Source organism: Dermochelys coriacea, chromosome 8, assembly GCF_009764565.3.
Source record: "Dermochelys coriacea isolate rDerCor1 chromosome 8, rDerCor1.pri.v4, whole genome shotgun sequence".
NCBI classification, from domain to species: Eukaryota; Metazoa; Chordata; order Testudines; family Dermochelyidae; genus Dermochelys; species Dermochelys coriacea.
In genome coordinates this window covers 51,612,907-51,632,545 of record NC_050075.1, presented here as the reverse complement: position 1 = coordinate 51,632,545, position 19,639 = coordinate 51,612,907, and the positions used below count along the sequence as shown (strand labels likewise).

The window sequence follows — 19,639 nt, the reverse complement described above, 5'->3', positions numbered from 1 at the left end:
ATGGCTAGGGAAAAGCAAGCCGGAGTCTGTTCTGTCTCATGCATCAGCCAGCTTGCCAGCTAAAGGCTGATGACAGAATGTCCATTACTGGTGATGATGTAGGTTGCAGAACAGACATACACTGTTTTTCAGATCTCAGGAGCTTGCAGTGTTGGCTCTTAGAGAACCAGCTTCACCATGCACAATGTGGGTCATGTAAAAATACGAATGGGACAGGGCATACATAGGGAACCTGATCTTATACTAAATCTGATCCAAAGCCTATTGAAATCAGCAGAAAGATTCCCAGTGACTGCAATAGTCTTTGGCTCAGGCCGTTAATGAAAATGCTACTGTTAAACTACTCCAACCTGGGAGGAGGAGTAAAGCCTAAGAAGGGAACATGCAGCAAAGCAACTCATTGTCTCCACTGATAGTCCCATTCTCCATCCATGCCCTGCCCTTTTTACACTGCACAGGTGAGAGTAAGGGAGTGGGTGTTCAGGGAGGCTTCATACCACTGTGCAGAGGACAACACTGAACACCCAACCTCTGCAAAGCATTTACACTTGTGCTGGAGCACAACTACCTTGCACATCCTGTTCAAGACCTCACAGGTCTTGCAGGAGCTAGGCCTTGATCTGGAATCATTGAAAGGATAAACGTTCAATGCCAGAGTCACATACTTTTCTAGAGAGTTACTGAACTTCAGAAAGTTCTCCCTAAAATAGGACTTGGCCACTCCTTGAGTATTTCCTAGTGTTGACAGTTGCAATGATATTATTGCAGAATCCACCCTCCCAGCCCTTGAGCCTACTTTACCTTATCAAGCTGGGACACAACCTCCCATAATAGGGAGTGCAAAACTGAGAGCTCCCTGCCCAGGTCAATGTAGCCTTCAAATCCAGGGGTGTTTGAGATGGTGTCTGGGTTAGAGATCTCCAGTAGAAAGCGCTTCATTCCCCCCCATTCATGTTCCAGGAAATCATTCATGAAGGCCATGTACTCCTCTTTATTACCAAACCTAGAGAGAGAGAGAGAGAGAGAGAGAGACAGTAAATGAGCTCCACACAGAATACAACAGATAAGTGTTCAGAGAATTATTCTAATGCTTTCCCCTTCATCTTTCTTCCTGGGTTAGGAGAAGAGAGAGGAGGGGCAAGTGATTGAAGAATCCCACTGCTCTGCTTGACTCATCTGGGTACTAACAATCCACTGTTCATACCACTGGGTGACAGGCACCACCACCGCCCCCAACATAGACTACCCTCTTTGGAGACTCTGAGCATATGTCCTTTGCATCATTCCTTTGGCTGGGAGTTTGGATAAAAAGAGTTACCACCTTCAAGTAACTTGTACTGAATTCTACTTGTATTCTTTAGTAATAATGAGATGAACTGAAAACCAAAGTGTATATAGACTCATAGATACTAAGGTCAGAAGGGACCATTATGATCATCTAGTCTGACCTCCTGCACAACGCAGGCCACAGAATCTCACCCACCCACTCCTGAGAAAAACCTCTCACCTATGTCTATGTACCTATACAGAAAACACCTGATTCTGTTCTCAGTCACAACAGTTTACACCAGTGTCATTTTACTGACTTCAGTGGAGTTACTCCTGAAAACAGAATCAGGCTGACAATGTACACATCAGTACTCTTCTTAAACCCTTCTTGGTTTATGTAGCCACGCGGTGTGTGGGTGGAAAAGCATCCTCCTCATTCAAAGTTTCACACAGTATTCCTAGGATTTAGCTTTAGAGTTGTATTTGCACAGAGCTCTCCTTTCCCTTCCTCTATAATATGTGTGAGACTAAGACCCCTGAACATTTTGTTGTTTCAGGGCCAATATGCTACTGCCACCTACTTAGCAAAATTGGCGAGATTCTGAATGACTTTAGCAATGAGTGTCAGAGTGCGAGATGTCCGGTCATCAGGATACTCCTGCATGAGACTGAAGAGACTAGGGGACATGATAGCTGGACATAGGAAACGGAGGAAGAGTGAGGCGCTGATCAGGCGTTCACTGATGTCCTGCTTGCCCCGACTTTGGCACTTCTGCTTCCAGGATGCAAACACCTCCTTCAGCTCACGAGGAAACACACTGCAAACAATTAAATCAATCAATAAAATGACAAGGGTGTAAAATGTAACAGGTTGAACTGACGGCCTGTCACAGGAAAGGCAAAACCATGAGAAACAGAAATGCTGGCTATTCTGTTATTTCAGCCCAGCAAATGTTATTAGATTTCTAATCTTAGCTCCCAGATCACCATTTTATTTGGTACACTTAAGAACTATTCAAAGCATTCCTCTACAAGATATAAAACTAAATCCTTTTTGATCACTTTGATTTACAGGTTAAAAAATGTCCATCCCTAGTTTGAAGTGAATGGCAAATTGGTTTGTAAAAATTCAGACACACACTGAACTGTTGCTCATTTCTATAATTGGATTTAAGATTTTGAAAACTGAGTTAACTTTTATTTTTTTTTAATTACTTTTCATTTGATCTGGCCTGAAGCAGAAAAGCCAATATTTCAACATTTCCAGCTTGATCAAAAGTTGACACTAATAGAAATCTCCTGTGAAGCATTTTCCCCACAATACAATTTCCAGACCACTTTTGCAGATCTAAGAGGTCTGAAAAACATTTCACATAAGCATCCAAGCTATCAGCTGTTTATTCATAGTTCAAATTGAACTTCTGAAGTTGAGTTTTCAAGTTACCCCATTGATTCAATCATCATTCACTATATCTCCATTGCCACAGTAAATATTTCAGGGGACATTCCCATATGGTATAGTACTTAGGACTGGGTATGGTGTCAGGACTCCTTGTTTGGATGCAACTTCTCTCTGCAATGTTGTGTAGAGAACGGTAAGCCACAGGAACCCACGCTACTATAATATATGGAAGTACGTTTGTCCTCGGTCTCACAACAACTGCTGCTTTCCCATATTTTGGAGAGAGAGGGATACTATTTTTGCCTTTCCTAAACAAATGTCAAACCAAGTGCCAATGAGCGAGAGGCAGGCGCTCACCAGTAGGAGTTGATAATCTTGCAAAAGGCCAGCTCACAACACATTTTCAGGTTGCTCTGATGATCAGTTAATTCACTGGACGAACATTTGCTGGGATCGACTTCACAGTTCTCATCTGACTCATACAAAGCCTTGATGAATTCCCCTGTAAGGGAAGAGGGTTACAAACAGTGGCAATTATAGAAAAGTCTCCTTGATGTATCCTTAAAGCTTGTTTATGCCTCTCCTTGGCAACTGCATTTTCTGAACCCAGCATCTGCAGTGAGGTAGTCTCCAGATACCAGGCGTGGAGTGCATGATTCCTCATAACTGTTTTCAAATACAGGACTTTCCATACCAGATCAGGCCATTGGTGCTCTAGCCAACAGCTGAGGCTTCAGAGCAAGGCAAATCCCACTCCTCTTGCCTCCCAAAATAATGAATCTAGCCAGCTGTGCAACTGCTGTACATTGGGGTGGGGGAGAAATGAGAGGGAGAATTCCTTTTTGACCCCTGCGAGATATCAGCTTACACCCTGAAAAATGATTATCCTTACCTCTTTTTGCATGAATACAGATGTTATTAGCAATTATAAAATTATCCATCCCTTTAAAATGCAAAGCCAGGCTATTTGTCTTCGTGACCTTCTCTGGCAATGAATCTGACAATACTTTTTATTTTTATTAGTTCTAAATTTACTGTGTTTTAATTTCATTGAGTGTCACCTGGTTCTTGTGTTATGAGACACCATAAAAAGGAAGATTCACCAGTTTTCACTCTGTTCTTTGCAATTGTGAAAAATTCAATCCAGGTTAACTAATCCTGGTTTATGCAGCCTCTTGTCGTCCTTATATCTTGCAAAATCTTTGTTGCCTGTTTCTAGAGCTTTTAAATTTCTACCCTCTCTTTCTTAAAGTGAGGCAACTGAAATTGGACACACAACTTCCGACTGGGCATGGTGGGGCTTCCATTGATTGATATTCTGTAACGTCAGTGTATTTTCTACTCTCTCTCTCATATGGACTCTAGTATACTCATTTCTTTTTAAACAGCTGCTGTGCACTGGTTATCTTCCTTATCTGCTTAATGATTCAGTGACTCCCGAGTTATGTCCTCAGAAGATGTTCCCACTTTGGAGTTTATGCCACAAGGACTGTCTGTGCAAAAATGTTTTTAAGAAACAAACAAACAAAAAAACACCCCAAAACCAAACCACCAATGGCTTTGCAAGCAGGACAGGTAATACATTTACCCAAATCTTTTCACCTCCACAAATTTTTGTTCATGTGCTTGAGTATATAATCTTACAGACAACACCTGGTCATGCTGTAATTATTCTGAACAAGTATTCGTAGTTCTTCGGAAAATCCAGTTTAGAAACTTTTGCTGGTGCCTGAACCCTGGGAAGAAATGGAAACTACAACTTCCTGAAATGAGTTCTGTTCACAGTGTATTTTGCCACAAGGGGTTGAAATTGGGCCATTAAAGGATTAGAGGGCAACTTCAACAGCACAGAATAAAGCTGTTAGGAGCATTATTTAGTACTTCAGCTCTGCAATGCTATAGTATAATCAAAACAAGTAAGTTTGGCTGATGAACAACAATTTGATAAAATGCTAATTGGTTATTTTTAAGATAATCTGGGCTCCACTACAGAAATATTTTGCAGCAGGAAGGTAGTTTAGTATTATTTGCTAAGTGCTCAGCAACACTTCTGAGTGAGCAAACTCTGGTTGTAACAATAATTTCCTGAATCATTTTTTATGCACATGTAACTTGTTCTCAGTAGTCCATAGCTAGATCCTAACTATGTATTAAAATGTGCTTGTAGGTATACTATACACTTAATACTGAATTCAGCGTGGTTAATTTGTTTCACACAATATGGAATCTAACTGAACGTATTGTGTGATGCATTTAAAACTAGATAAATATATCTTCAAGAGCCATCTTGTCCTAGACTGGAAACAAGCTAGATGACGTAACCGGTCTTTTTCCATCTATAACTTCTATGATTCATAATCTTATCGCTTAGCACTGGTGTCCAAAACAATGTATAAATAGTCATTAATTTAAAAATATCCATGTAATTACTGCACATTAAAGGACTCTCAGTCAAATGTAACATATTGAACCAAAAGGTGATAATTAAATTTGTCAGAAGACAAGGCATCAAGTAAAATGCTGCTTGCCTCCACGGACTGGGCTAAATTCTGCCACCCTTACTCATGTTGAGTAGTATCTTAAGATTTTACTCAGTGACGATAAAGCTGGCAGAATCTGAAAAGATATACACAATACACTCAAAATACACATAATCACATCTCAGATTCTGACTTGAGACACTGACTAATCTGGCCAACCACTTAACACCTGGATGACTGGCCACTTTCCAGGCCACTGGGGAGGAGGGCTGGGTCTCTTGGAAGGAGTCAGTTCCGACATGATTTTAACTGGCCTGCATGAATTTCCAATCTCCCCCTAGGCCAAGAAACAGGAGGGGAAAGGTGGCTCATCTTGGGACCCTGGGCAGGAGAGGAATCAGCATACAGCTGGTGGTGCCTCCTTGTAGGGAGGCTGTCCATTTACTGGGAGCTGTGCACACTCTGAGTCGCAATGGGTATGTCTACCCAGCAGAGGAAAAACCCGTGGCTGGCCCGTGTCATCTGACTCGGGCTTGCAGGGTTCAGGCTAAGGGGCTGTTTCATTGCTGTGTAGATTTCTGGGCTCAGGCTGGAGCTCAATTTGGGACCGTCCCACCTCACACATCTACATGGCAGTGAAATAGCCCCACAGCCTGAGTCGGTTGGCATGGACCAGATGCAGGTGTCTAGTTGCTTTGTAGACATACCCAATGTTGGGATAGCACTTGTGGGGCTGGAATTACTTGTTTGGCAGTGGCACGTGTCAAGAGCAAAGCACTGTCTCTGTGTTGGTAAGACAGGTAGACAAGCAGGATGAGTCTGCTGGGCTTGCTGGGAGGGGTAAGGCTAGGAAGGGAGGAAGTTGGGGGGGTTAGGGTGAGTGCTGTTATGGGGATACAGGTGGTCTGGCCTACTAGAGCAGGAGTCAGGCAGAGCAGGTGTCCAGGTTGGGGAACTGTGCCAAGGATCAACACCAGAGTCAACTTCCAATTACCAGAGTCAGGGGTCGAGCCAGAGTCAGAAGCAAGAATCGAAGCTGAGGGTCAGGGCTGAGGTCAGATTCCAAATGTCAGAGTCAAGGGTCAAGCCAGAGTCAGGGTCAGGGTCAGAAGTTGGAGTCGAAGCCCGGACTGGTTACTGATGGTTGGAAGTGAGGTGTAAGGGCAGGAACTAGAGGAAAGGCAAGGCTCAAACACCGGAATGGAACACAGTGGGAACAGGAGTGAAGACATGGGTGAGACAGGAGTGGAGCAGGAATCAGGAACAGGGTTTGGGTGCAAGCACAAGCAGGGTCCAATGCAGCCACAAGAAGAAATCACCTTGTTGCTTGGACAAACTTTCTGTGCCACGTTAAATAACATGGTTGGAACAATGGGTAGAGCCGGACAATCCTCCAATCAGGGCTCCCATGGGTGGTGCCTTGACTGAGGCCATAGTCCTACTAGCTTCTTGGTCCACCAGGTTTCAGCAGACCTTGGGTGGAGGACAGGATGCAGTTGCTGTCTGTAGACTCTGAGGCCTGGGTTCGAGACCTGGGACATCACAAGTGCAAGAGCGAGGTATGTAGGCTGAGATGAGCAACTGGAGAACAACTGATTCTGTTCTTTTCCCTGAGTAAAGAGCACTTAGGACAAGCATCCTCAAAGGGTCACCAGAACAGCTTGAAGCAGGTTCTCCTGGTTTGTGATGCTCACTAGCCTCCCAGCCTGATTCTCTCCAGCTGGCCACATGTAACCCTAAATATTTCTGTTTGCATCTGGTGCAGGATTTGAAGGTTAAGGTGGGATTAAGAGAAACATGACTATCAGGGTATTGAATTAATTGCTCAAAAGCAGGGGTCATCACCAAAGTTTGTGACTCAGAGGGCCACCGTGGAAATTTGCCAGTAGCTCAATGCTGCACCTTGTGTGTATACAAATTGTCAAATCTTTATTATAATACATATATGTACCCAACCCTAATACCGGCTTGGACTTGTACCTTCCTTGACAAATGAACAGGAACAGCTTGGTTGGAGGTGCCCCAGCAATAAAATCCAGTGGATGATCAGCTTTGCCCTCAGCCTCACACCACTAGGTGCATATCAGTTTTCAGGTGGGACTTTGGACTGCCCTGCTGAACAGAGCATCTTCAACATTACGGTTCCTTTTCCCTCACAAAGGGGCTATGCAAGCCTACGCAGAACACTTCTGACCCTTTCTTGAAATTTCCACGTAGCTTCTTTCAGCTGGGATTATACTGGATTCACCAGCAATGTCCAGATGCAAAGTCTACACAATGCAAAAGCACTGAACTTCATCGATGTTGTCAGTATCTTTCCCAGTTGTTAGATTATCAAAATCACCTTTATCCCTATTCATGTACTCCAGACTGAATGATTCACAAATCATAATTAAGAGATATGACAATCAAGGGAAATCAAGGGAAAAAATGGTACTTAAAAAAATGTAGAGCATTGGGATGAGATAACCATTAAAGGGGACCCCTTAATCCACACAGAAGTGAGTGTGATCTTTTTTCAGCTGCTGCAAATCTTAGGAGCCAAATCTTGTCTCTGTGTTCCATAAACAAGAAGAGCCCAGACGGAGCAGAACCAGTGAGGTTCTACTGCACAGGGTGAGAGTGCAGCATTTCAGGAATACATGCAAGCGACATGCCACAAGTCCCCTAGGTGAGCGATCCATGTGCCGCTGCATGCCCTGGCTGAGGCCAGTGGATCCGGTGCTATGTGGCAAGGGGCCATGGATTTCAGTACACAGGAGTCCTAGAGCCACAGAACCAACTCCAGTGTTGAAGCTGGAGTAGCAGTCAATGCATTTCCCACCAGGATACTCAACGCACAGCCACATTACTTGGCTGATTGTTCGGACAGTATTTGGCCCCTAGGTTCTGTGAAAGAGAAAAGAAAAGAAAAGAAAAGAAAAGAAAAGAAAAGAAAAGAAAAGAAAAGAAAAGAAAAGAAAAGAAAAGAAAAGAAAAGAAAAGAAAAGGAGAGACTGGTACTTTCTTACCAAGTGCATCATGAAGATACTTCTGTCCTACCAGCTTTAGGTACTCCTCAATGGCTTTGGTGGCAAGCGTATTCTCCCTGAAGATCAAAACATCATGCTCCCCACAGCGATCTACCTCAGACATCACCAGATCAGTCAAGAAGTCCTGAGGGAAAAAGTCCAGAAGGAATAAGGTTTATTAACCAAATAGACTCATGCTATGCTCTTTAAGTGACTTTAGAACCCAAATGGGAAGAGTAAAAGGAGCCTGACACTCCTCAAAACAGGATGAGAGGATTATTGAACTGAAGTGCCTGGCCTGGGGGGAAGGCATGCAAATATTACAGCACTGGGGCTATAAAGATTAGTTAGAGTTCCCCTCACATTTGTGTACCCGACTGCTTAGGCCAATACAGATCCTCAGTTCTGTCATTTTTGGACTCATTTCTAAAACTGGAATAGCAGCTGGGACTGGTGGGTAAAATTACAATGGTGGAAGCAAGTCTCTAAATAAAAAATCACTACAACCAAACTTTTTTGACATTTAATCCAGATCCTGACCAGAATCTATGACATACTCACTCCTCCATGGCTGACATGTTATAGTCATGCTTTACTGATATATGTTAGAGATAACTAGCTGTGTGTTTCCCTATTATCCAAACTCAATATATCAGGAGGAAAGCAAATCCAACTTTTAATTGAATACAGGAATTTTATTAAGAAGGATTTAGACCAATGAAATTAATGAGCATAAAATGGGCTGGGGATTAGGGAGACAAAGTTAGCATTCTTACTATGCATTAATTTAGCATTGTGTTGAACTGCAGTCAGGCTATCAGGCAGGCCAGACAGAACAAGGGGCAAGAATCAAAGCAGACTGCAAGATGCTAATACAGGGCCCAGTCCTGCAGTGGTAATCAAATTCCTCAGCTACTTACTCCAGCGGGAGCTGAGGGCACTCAGCATCCCACAGGAAGCAATCAGCCCCTTCCAGAGTCCAACCTCAGATACTGTAAGGCTCCTGGGGGCAGAGACCAAATTTTTGTTTGTTTTCTACATCTTTTAACATCCCATCAAGCCCTCTTGAATAATACAACAGAAGCTTGCTCATCTGCAGAAAAAAGTGGCAGCCTCTCACACAGCGGTAGTGAGGTCTCACATCCCTAAAATGCTACTTCACAAAATTTACTGAAGCACATTACTAGTATACTAGGGAGTCTCTAATAACTACAACCAAGCTACATTATTACCCTTGCTTTATTGTTATTTACTTGCCTTTTTATTTTCTCTGAAAATTGGCAATAGTTTTCCCAATCAGTGTAAATTAGTGAAATTTAAGTGTAACAACAATATAATAAAATCCTGGATTGCTCACTTGAGAGCTCCAGATTGTAATATCTATCCTACATCGGGGTGGCCAACCTACGGCTCCGGAGCCACATGCGGCTCTTCAGAAGTTAATATGCAGCTTCTTGTATAGGCACCGACTCTGGGGCTGGAGCTACAGCAACTTTCCAATGTGCCGGGGGGTGCTCACTGCTCAACCCCTGGCTCTGCCCCCTCCCCTGAGCCTAACATGCCTTCGCTCCTTCCCCTTCCCCACCCCAGAGCCTCCTGCATGCCATGAAACAGCTGATCAGGAGGTACGGGGAGGCAGGGGGAAGCGCTGATTGGAGGGGCTGCCAATGGTTCGGAGGTGCTAGGAGCGGGGCTATTGACATATTACTATGGCTCTCTGGCAATGTACATTGGTAAATTCTGGCTCCTTCTCAGGCTCAGGTTGGCCACCCCGTCCTACATTGTACGATTTCACCAGTACATTAGAATCCAAAATACAAGCACTACAAAGGTAGAGCTTTAACATGCTAATTTACTTATCTGTTGCAAAGAACACTGAAGGAATCTGGAGATGGCTTGCCAGAATTATTACAGTTCAATGCTACAGGAGCTACTCTAGCTGTAAACTGCTCTACATCAGACAGGCGAATGGTTCTGTATGAATTCTCAGCACACGTGGTCATAAAAGACATTCTATCGAGAGGGACGTGTGCAATGGAAGATAGCAAATATAGTGCATAAAAGTGGAAGGATTATGTAAACACTCCTGTCCACACACAACACCTGGCTCATCGAAGTTTGGCTGTGCTTTAAGAACCCAGGATAGCTGGTACAGCTGGGGGTCAGAGGCCAGAGCTTGGGTACCACTTTCACTCAGGCTGGTAATCGATGCTCTTTGCAGTGACAAAGTGACCATTTGAGTGCAGAGAGTCCTCCAATGTTTTCCCACAATGCCCTCTGTGTACCCAGAAGGGCAGACAAATTGGGATAGAATCATAGAGCTGCTCAACTTATTACAAATGAAGAACCAAGGGATATGCCCCAGAAGTCTGAGCGACCCCCACACAAGTGAGTGCAGTACCAGTGTGAGGATGCAGTAATGGGGTATGGCTTTTCAGAGTGGTTACTCACAATCCAGCTAGGCTAATCCAAGCGCTAATCCCTCATGTTAACTGTGGTGAACCCTTGCTGTTCACTGTTTATAAGACACATTTACAAAATTTTATTTGCAAGCCCCTTGATGCTACAGTGTTCATGGTACATCATTTATCCAGCAATGCAGGAAATATTTCGATGTACTCAAGGTACAAATGTAACATTCTGTGACGGTAGGATGCTATGAAGTCCTTCCAGCTACATAGCTAATGTTTTAACCCTGCAATAGTTATCTCCTCTAAGTGCCTACATCTAGCTCTTTGGAATATATTCACACTTACAGATTCTGTTTCTGCTTCTGGTAATGTGTTGCACACCTATATTGACTTCCTTTCGTAAAGGATTTGCCCAAACTTCTTTAAAATGCTCATTCTGCTTTACTTTGCTTCCCCACTACAGCCTCTCCCCTTTGGTAGTGTTCCCCTCCTCTAACTCCCATTCCCAGGGCTGTCCACCCCTCATACTATTTCCATCTTCATCTCTATTTAAATGTATGCAAACCTAGCCTTCCTAGTCCATGAATATTTATTTTTAAACCCATGAGAAATGTTTATGAGTCTCAGGAATCATTGAGAGATGTTCCTTCTGCTCTTACCTTGGCTCTGCCAGTGCTCTGAAGAATGTGCACCAAAGCACAGGCCATCTCCTCCTTGTTCCTCACACTGATCACAGGCTCCAGCACTGAGCACAGCATGGTGTAGTTGTTAGTAACAAACTCTGCAAATTCTTTGTACTGTTCCATGGGGAGGATGGTGATGGTCTGGTATCGGGACTTGATGCGAATGGAAGGCCCCCCTGATTTCCCTTTATTGGGCGTAGGTGTGCTGACTGGGTACCACTTTTCCACAAACTGACGGCCAGTCACGCTGGCCATGGGAATGTTGACCAGTCCTACATAGTTATTCTTGTCTTTTTTCTTCTTCTTCTCCACATCCTTATAGATGTGAACTGTGATACTATGGAGGGGTGGGAGGCCATAGAACTCAAAGTGTTCACCCCAGAAGATGTTGTCTGCTTTTGTTTTGCTGGTGGTGCGGGCAAACAGAGTGTCGTCAAGGCACAGCTCACAGAAGTATTTCTTCTTGGGCGCCAAGTCCTTGGCCTCAATGATCCAGAGACGGAGCACATTCTCAGCTCGACGGCAGTTGTCCTGTGCAGAACAAAGAGCTCAGCGTTGATTTAGAGACAGTAATGAGGAAAAAGCACTTTCTATTCAAACAGAAAATACTGATCATGCAACAAGTGTATTTTATACATTGCTATTTGATCACCTTTGAAAAGCTGTATTCAAATTTGTTCAGAACACAAACTTGCTCTTAACTTCTGCCATTCAGAAGCTGGCAGATTGATAAAATTTCTGCAAAAAGAAAAGGAGGACTTGTGGCACCTTTGAGGCTAACAAATTTATTTGAGCATAAGCTTTCGTGAGCTACAGCTCACTTCATCGGATGCATTCAGTGGAAAATACAGTGGGGAGATTTATATACACACACAGAGAACATGAAACAATGGGTGTTACCATACACACTGTAATAAGAGTGATCAGGTAAGGCGAGCTATTACCAGCAGGAGAGCAGGGGGGAAAAAAACCTTTTGTAGTGATAATCAAGGTGGGCCATTTCCAGCAGTTGACAAGAACGTCTGAGGAACAGTGGGGGGGGAGGGGAAAGAAGGGAATAAACATGGGGAAATAGTTTTATTTTGTGTAGTGACCCATCCACTCCCAGTCTTTATTCAAGACTAAGTTAATTGTATCCAATTTGCAAATTAATTCCAGTTCAGCAATCTCACGTTGGAGTCCATTTTTGAAGTTTTTTTGAGGTTGTATCAATGTAGCGCAAGTAGAGTAGGGTCATTAGGGGACAAGAGCCTAGGAAGCGTTGTTCTAAGTCAGCCATAAAAATGTTGGCACACTGTGGGGCCATGTGGGTACCCATAGCAATGCCACTGATTTGAAGGTATACATTGTCCCCACAGGTGAAATAGTTATGGGTGAGGACAAAGTCACAATGAAGGTTATCAAAAGAAACTACAGGATTTGCTCAAGAAACTCCCTGAAAAAGCACAAGAACAAATCCTCACAGACACACCCCTGGAGTCCCGACCAGGGATATTCTATCTGCTACCCAAGATCCATAAACCAGGAAATCCTGGACTCCCCATCATCTCAGGCATTGGCACCTTGACAGCAGGATTGTCTGGCTATGTAGACTCCCTCCTCAGGCCCTACGCTACCAGCACTCCCAGCTATCATCGAGACGCCACTGACTTCCTGAGGAAACTACAAACCATCAGTGATCTTCCTGAAACACCATCCTAGCCACTATGGATGTAGAAGCCCTCTACACCAACATTCCACACAAAGATGGACTACAAGCCATCAGGAACAGTATCCCTGATAATGTCACAGCAAACCTGGTGCTAAACTTTGTGATTTTGTCATCACCCAGAACTATTTCACATTTGGGGACAATGTATACCTTCCAATCAGCGGCACTGCGATGGGTACCCACATGGCCCCACAGTATGCCAACATTTTTATGGCTGACTTAGAACAACGCTTCCTCAGCTCTTGTCCCCTAATGACCCTACTCTATTTGCGCTACATTGATGACATCTTTATCTTCTGGACCCCTGGAAAAGAAGCCCTTGAGGAATTCCACTATGATTTCAACAATTTCCATCCCACCATCAACCTCAGCCTGGACCAGTCCACACAAGAGATCCACTTCCTGGACGCTACGGTGCTAATAAGCGATGGTCACATAAACACCACCCTATATCAGAATCCTACTGACCGCTATGACTACCTACATGCCTCCAGCTTTCATCCAGAACACACCACACGATCCATTGTCTACAGCCAAGCTCTACGATACAACCACATTTGCTCCAAACCCTCAGACAGAGACAAACACCTACAAGATCTCTATCATGCATTCTTACAACTACAATTCCCACCTGCTGAAGAGAAGAAACAGACTGACAGAGCCAGAAGACACCTACTACAGGACAGGCCCAACAAAGAAAATAACAGAATGCCAGTAGCCATTACCTTCAGCCCCAAACTAAAATCTCTCCAACGCATCATCAAGGATCTACAACCTATTCTGAAGGACGACCCATCACTCTCACAGATCTTGGGAGACAGGCCAGTCCTTGCTTACAGACAACCCCCCAACCTAAAGCAAATACTCACCAGCAACCACACACCACAAAACAGAACCACTAACCCAGGAACCTATCCTTGCAACAAAGCCCGTTGCCAACTCTGTCCACATATCTATTCAGGGGACACCATCAGAGGGCTTAATCACATCAGCCACACTATCAGAGGCTCGTTCACCAGCACATCTACCAATGTGATATATGCCATCATGTGCCAGCAATGCCCCTCTGCCACGTACATTGGCCAAACTGGACAGTCTCTACGTAAAAGAATAAATGGACATAAATCAGACATCAAGAATTATAACATTCAAAAACCAGTCGGAGATCACTTCAGTCTCTTTGGTCACTTGATTATAGACCTGAAAGTGGCTATCCTTCAATAAAAAAACTTCAAAAACAGACTCCAACGAGAGACTGCTGAATTGGAATTAATTTGCAAACTGGATACAATTAACTTAGGCTTGAATAGAGACTGGGAGTGGATGGGTCATTACACAAAGTAAAACTATTTCCCCATATTTATTCCCCCCCCAGCTGTTCCTCAGACGTTCTTGTCAACTGCTGGAAATGGCCCATCTTGATCATCACTACAAAAGCCCCTCCCCCCCCCGGCTCTCCTGCTGGCAATAGCTCACCTTACCTGATCACTCTCATTACAGTGTGTATGGTAACACCCATTGTTTCATGTTCTCTGTGTATATAAATCTCCCCACTGTATTTTCCACTGAATGCATCCGATGAAGTGACCTGTAGCTCAGGAAAGCTTATGCTCAAATAAATTTGTTAGTCTCTAAGGTGCCACAAGTCCTCCTTTTCTTTTTTGTGGATACAGACTAACACGGCTGCTACTCTGAAACCTGTCATAAAATTTCTGGTAGCTCAGTAAAAAAAATTTTTTTTGTTTTAAAACACAGACGGAAATCACTCTGTTACCAAGAGCTATCCCCTCTATTGGACCATGATGCTCGGTATTCTTGCTCCTTTGACACACTTTTGAGGGAACCCAATCTAAAGCCTAGCAACTAGACGCTTCGCCTGATTGACAATGGTAGTTTCTTGATCAGTCTCATTGAACAGAAGTACTTAGAGATGAGGATCAGGAGGTAAGATAACAGGAACATATTAGTTAAAGGTTTAGCCAATTGGACTTTTTATAAAGCGGTGCCTGGCAGCTTTTGGTACACCAAGAGTGGCCTCCTTCCTCAGTATCTACTTTGGTGTGATCAACCTAATTAAATAGGCAAGCACTTCTGTGATGGTTTGATATATCATCTGGACAAGAATCCAGTCATGCCATGAACATTTTACTGGTGGTATTATTCCTACAGCCTCCTCTTCTATTACCTTGTTAGGCTGCACTGTCCTGCGTAGGTTTTCCATCCACTTGTCTCTCTCTGCTGCAGAGGAACAACTGAAACATTTACTGCCGTTGGAGTAGGTTACCTGAAACACAAACAATAGGTCCAGTTCTGGCAAGACTGCAAAGCAGAAAAAGGAGCAAAAGTCATAGGTGACTTTCAAGCATTGAGAATATGAAAGAGGCAGCAAAATATGGGAGCAGGGAAGGAGCAAGCCAGAAAAGGGCTCAGAGTGCACAGAAAAAAACCTCAGTTCAGATGGGTATAAAACTGAAGGGAAAACACACTGTTCTAGCCAAATGCTCTGAGAGACTGTAAAATAAGGATGTAGTCAGCAATTTGAAATTTGTGAACATGCTAACTGAACTGCAGCCTCCAGATACCTGCAATATCCCAATAAGTCCCCAAGGCTGACAATCTGATCATTAACAGAGCAGGTGTAGGGAGAGAGCTACTCACATGTTGATGAAAGGTCTGATGAACAAAAATCCCTGCTGTATGTCACTGGAAATACTGTCTTCCGGAAGGTAAAAATTGCACACTCTGGGTACTATACACATCAATGGGCTGAAAACAGCCAAAACGTTTGACTTTGCTTTTGGAAGAGACAACACCACTTGGAGCAAAACTGATGCTAGCTCTGTTTGTGCATATAAGGAGACAGTCACTTTTTGCTTCAATTTTTATTTGGCCTTGCCAGCTCTCCCTGTTCTTCCCATTTAAATGTATGAGCATGGGCAAAGCACTTTAAGACTAAATGTTAGTACTAAACTCTGCATTTGTATTGCCAGCTGTCTTCCGTCTACCCAGAAAGGTTGAAGCAGAACAGGAAGTGCTTCCAGCCAATGAGAAATGTTGTAACTATTAAGCCTACAAAGTATATCCCTATTGTGAACTCAGATGTAAAAAGTATGTGAAAGTTCATAAGATGTTACAATAACCATGAAAAATAGGTCAAATTGTTTATAATGCAGGATGTTGTAACAAGTGCAAAAGAACCAGACAAAGAAGATTGATTGATCTAAATCAAAAAGGCCATGTTGATATAATCCATTTTTAGCAAGAATAATTTCAACAATTTTTGGAAGATGTGGAACCAGAACTAACAGACCAAAATTGGTGTGACAGCTACGAGGCCTAACTGGTGGACAAAATAACGAGGGAGATGAACTATGACACCCACTTTTACTCTTTCTTAAAGGGAATGTGAAAAAAAGACATGATCAGCTCAGCTCAGTTCTCCCTCTACCTTGTGTCTGTCTGTTAAGAACAGGATAAGTAAATGCCCTCTACACATCAAGGCTGAAGTAAAATTAACCCTTTCCTTTTCATCAAAAAAAAGTTGTTCTGAAAATAAGAGACTGATATTTTGCCTCCAAAAGGAGAAAAGCTTTAAAGGTTTTGACTAAGTTTGTTTTGCATAATCACTCAACTTGAGTTTCAATATAAATGCCTGTTTTGATTTCTTATTCCTTCTTTTATTTAATCAATAAACTTTTCATTTGAATAAATGCTTTTGGGTGTTTGTCAAGTTACTGAGTAAAACAAAGGCCTCTGTTTAAAATAACCCCAAACCTACCTATCTCTGTTTAATGTTGGACAGTAAAAGAGATCATAAACAACTTTAACTCTTTGGGCCTTTGAAATCAATATCAACACAACAGATATACTTTGAAATGAATTGGAACAACTTCTGAACATGTTCCCTTAAGGAAAAGGGGGATCTATTTGGTGTTCTGATAGAGCAGTTTTAAGGTAGCAAACCAATCTTTGCGTCAGGGATTTAGACACCTGAGGCCAGATTCATCCCAGGCATAACTCCACTGAAGACTGAGTGGGCCCATGACATTGTGTTGAGGGTGATGGCCTTGAAGTAAGACTTGATAATATGTTGTTCATCCTGTCAACTTTAGATATGCGTTTAAGGTAGGGTTTATCCAATTTAAAAGCACACTTATGTAATATACCTTCATTAGCCCTCCACTAACTTTACCGACCTTGCTAACGTAGAGGCCACTTTCTTCTCATGGTATCTTGGTAACTGAGATCAGTCGGGGTGCTTTTGCTAACAGCCCCATAATATGAATGCAGGGGAGCAAGGGAGAAGGCCAGTGGGCAGCAGAAGCCCTGAGCCACAGAATTTAATCCCTTGATTGCTTGACAAAGTTAAAGTTTGTTGACCTTCTGGAAACCTGCAAGGTCTCTGTTTACTCAAGCTTTTCCTCAATAACCTGCCAGAACAGGGCTTTTGGAGCAAAGCTCTTATATCAGCTGACTTCTCAATTTGGTCATATTTTACCTGTTTTTCAAAAATGTATTGTAAGAGAATTTAGATTATGATGAGTGAAACAAGCAAGCTTAAACCATATATCTGCATGCACATTACAAATGCTTAGTTATGTATCAGATATGCAGACATTCAATTAAAAGAGTATAATCACTGAAAAAATTTCTTTCTATTGGCTGATGGATGTCATTAGCCCCAAGGACTTTACAATCCTACGATCAGATGGTTTACATCATAATCTCAAATGTCTGAGAAAACGGATTTATTCACCCATTTAGGAAATCTCAAAACAGTGCCCACTGTTGATGCATACTGACTGACCACACCATACAATCTGTACTTTTATGGGGTGGGGTTTCTTTACCTCAAAGCAGAAGTCTTGTCCAAGGATACTGCTGTGAAGCGGTTTGACAAAAACTCTCTCTTCAGTCCCAAGATCCAAGGCCTCCACTGCGCTGCCTGGGCTCAGCAAAGACTCATGTGAACGAGATTCTTTCAGCTTTGGCAGTCCACGAGATCTGAAAGCGGACAAGAAGGGAAAAATAAGAGGGAGTCATCTCCTAAACAAGATTTGGCAACATCCAGAAACAAAGAAAGATTGAGACTGATGGGTTAACCAGGCTGTACAATTTTTATAAGTACTTTATAAGCCTAAAGTAAATAAATTGCCCACCTTATTTATTCAGTTTCTCAAATGAAGCGTGTCGTACAACTCTTTAATACAGTACAAAATGGTGGTGCTAGCATCTGTCTAGTAAATAGATTCCCACCACCACCCAAATCCAGGAGATACAGATTCATAGAATTACAAGTTGCATCCATTTTGACACAGTAAAAAAGAAAAATAGAAATTCTTGACAAAATGTGAATTTATCTTTAAATCTGTATTTACTGTAGACAATATGCTACTAGGAATATTTAAATGCTCATTACTAAGCAAATGCTTTGCTAATAGCAACAAACACCTTCCCCCCCAATCCCTAAACAGACACAAAATGAGATTTTCCCTCTTTAAAACAGGCAGTTTTTTCAATCAGTGGGATTTCCCTCTACATATTGTGGAGGAGAAAATATAGAAACAAAAAAACAAACAAAAACAATTAAAACATGCAGACGCCCTGCCACCTTACCCTACCCAGATCAGCTGTCTACACTGACATTTTGCAATCCCTCTGTTTGGCTGGTCTTTACACCTTTTAACTGTTCCCATCTCCCTAGTCTTTTTTGGCCTCTCTCAGCATTCCTCCTCTGGGGTTGCCCCAAGCCTCTTCTATCTGTGGACACACAGATTCTCTTTTTCAGCTGATGGGTCTAAGTCCCTTCTCCTTGACCACTGCAGGAATCTCCCACCTCTAACTCCTCCAAGGATATTCCTCACCATTTACGTCTGCTTCTGATCCTCTATCACTCTAGGCATTTCTCCTCTATCCAGACCTCCTTCCATCAGTCTCCTTTTGGCTCTTGCTGACTTTTCGAAGACACACAACTCCAGCTAACTTCAGAGTTTTGGGACCAGTTTTGCATGTCAAATGGTACAATATTTTCAGAATTCAATTTCCATGTGTTACTTTTATGTTAGTGCTTGTTTATTCAAAAACTTAGTTTGTGACAAGCTGAGGTGTAAATCTTACTACATTTGACTCTACATCATTTCATGAACAGGGATAAAAACAGTAAAAACATAAAAAGAAAAGGAGTACTTGTGGCACCTTAGAGACTAACAAATTTATTAGAGCATAAGCTTTTGTGAGCTACAGCTCACTTTGAATCCGATGAAGTGAGCTGTAGCTCACGAAAGCTTATGCTCTAATAAATTTGTTAGTCTCTAAGGTGCCACAAGTACTCCTTTTCTTTTTATGGATACAGACTAACACAGCTGCTACTCTGAAACCGGTAAAAACATACTTGCTATTCCAGGCCTCGATTCAGGAAAGTACTTAAGCACATGCTTAACCCTATTGCTATTCAGCAATGCACAGCAAATAAGACTAAGCATAAGGAAGAGCAGATGTGAGAGTAGGCTGGCAGCATTTTTCACACACTTTTCAGAGTAGAGCTGCACTTTAAAGCAATACTTTCTCACCAAGGTTTCCCATCATAGTTGGGCCACAGTGTAGGCCTGGTTTACACTAAAAAATTAGGTCAGCTTAACTACATCGCTCAAGGGTGTGAAAAATCCACCCCCC

At 42.7% G+C, this 19,639-nt stretch overlaps 1 protein-coding gene across 9 annotated transcripts in view; it reads right to left on the bottom strand.

Annotated features, from left to right (window-relative positions):
• Positions 1-19,639, bottom strand: part of RASAL2 (RAS protein activator like 2) — a 276,480-nt gene that overhangs the window by 23,898 nt on the left and 232,943 nt on the right. For all 9 annotated transcript variants that reach the window (XM_043520219.1, XM_038413578.2, XM_038413580.2 and 6 more), the window contains 7 exons: positions 17,818-17,971; positions 15,153-15,251; positions 11,233-11,787; positions 8,163-8,307; positions 3,029-3,173; positions 1,851-2,087; positions 802-1,003 (listed from right to left, as the gene is read on the bottom strand). In XM_043520219.1, the coding sequence (XP_043376154.1) occupies positions 802-1,003; positions 1,851-2,087; positions 3,029-3,173; positions 8,163-8,307; positions 11,233-11,787; positions 15,153-15,251; positions 17,818-17,971 (1,537 nt within the window). The remainder of the gene's footprint in view (positions 1-801; positions 1,004-1,850; positions 2,088-3,028; positions 3,174-8,162; positions 8,308-11,232; positions 11,788-15,152; positions 15,252-17,817; positions 17,972-19,639) is intronic.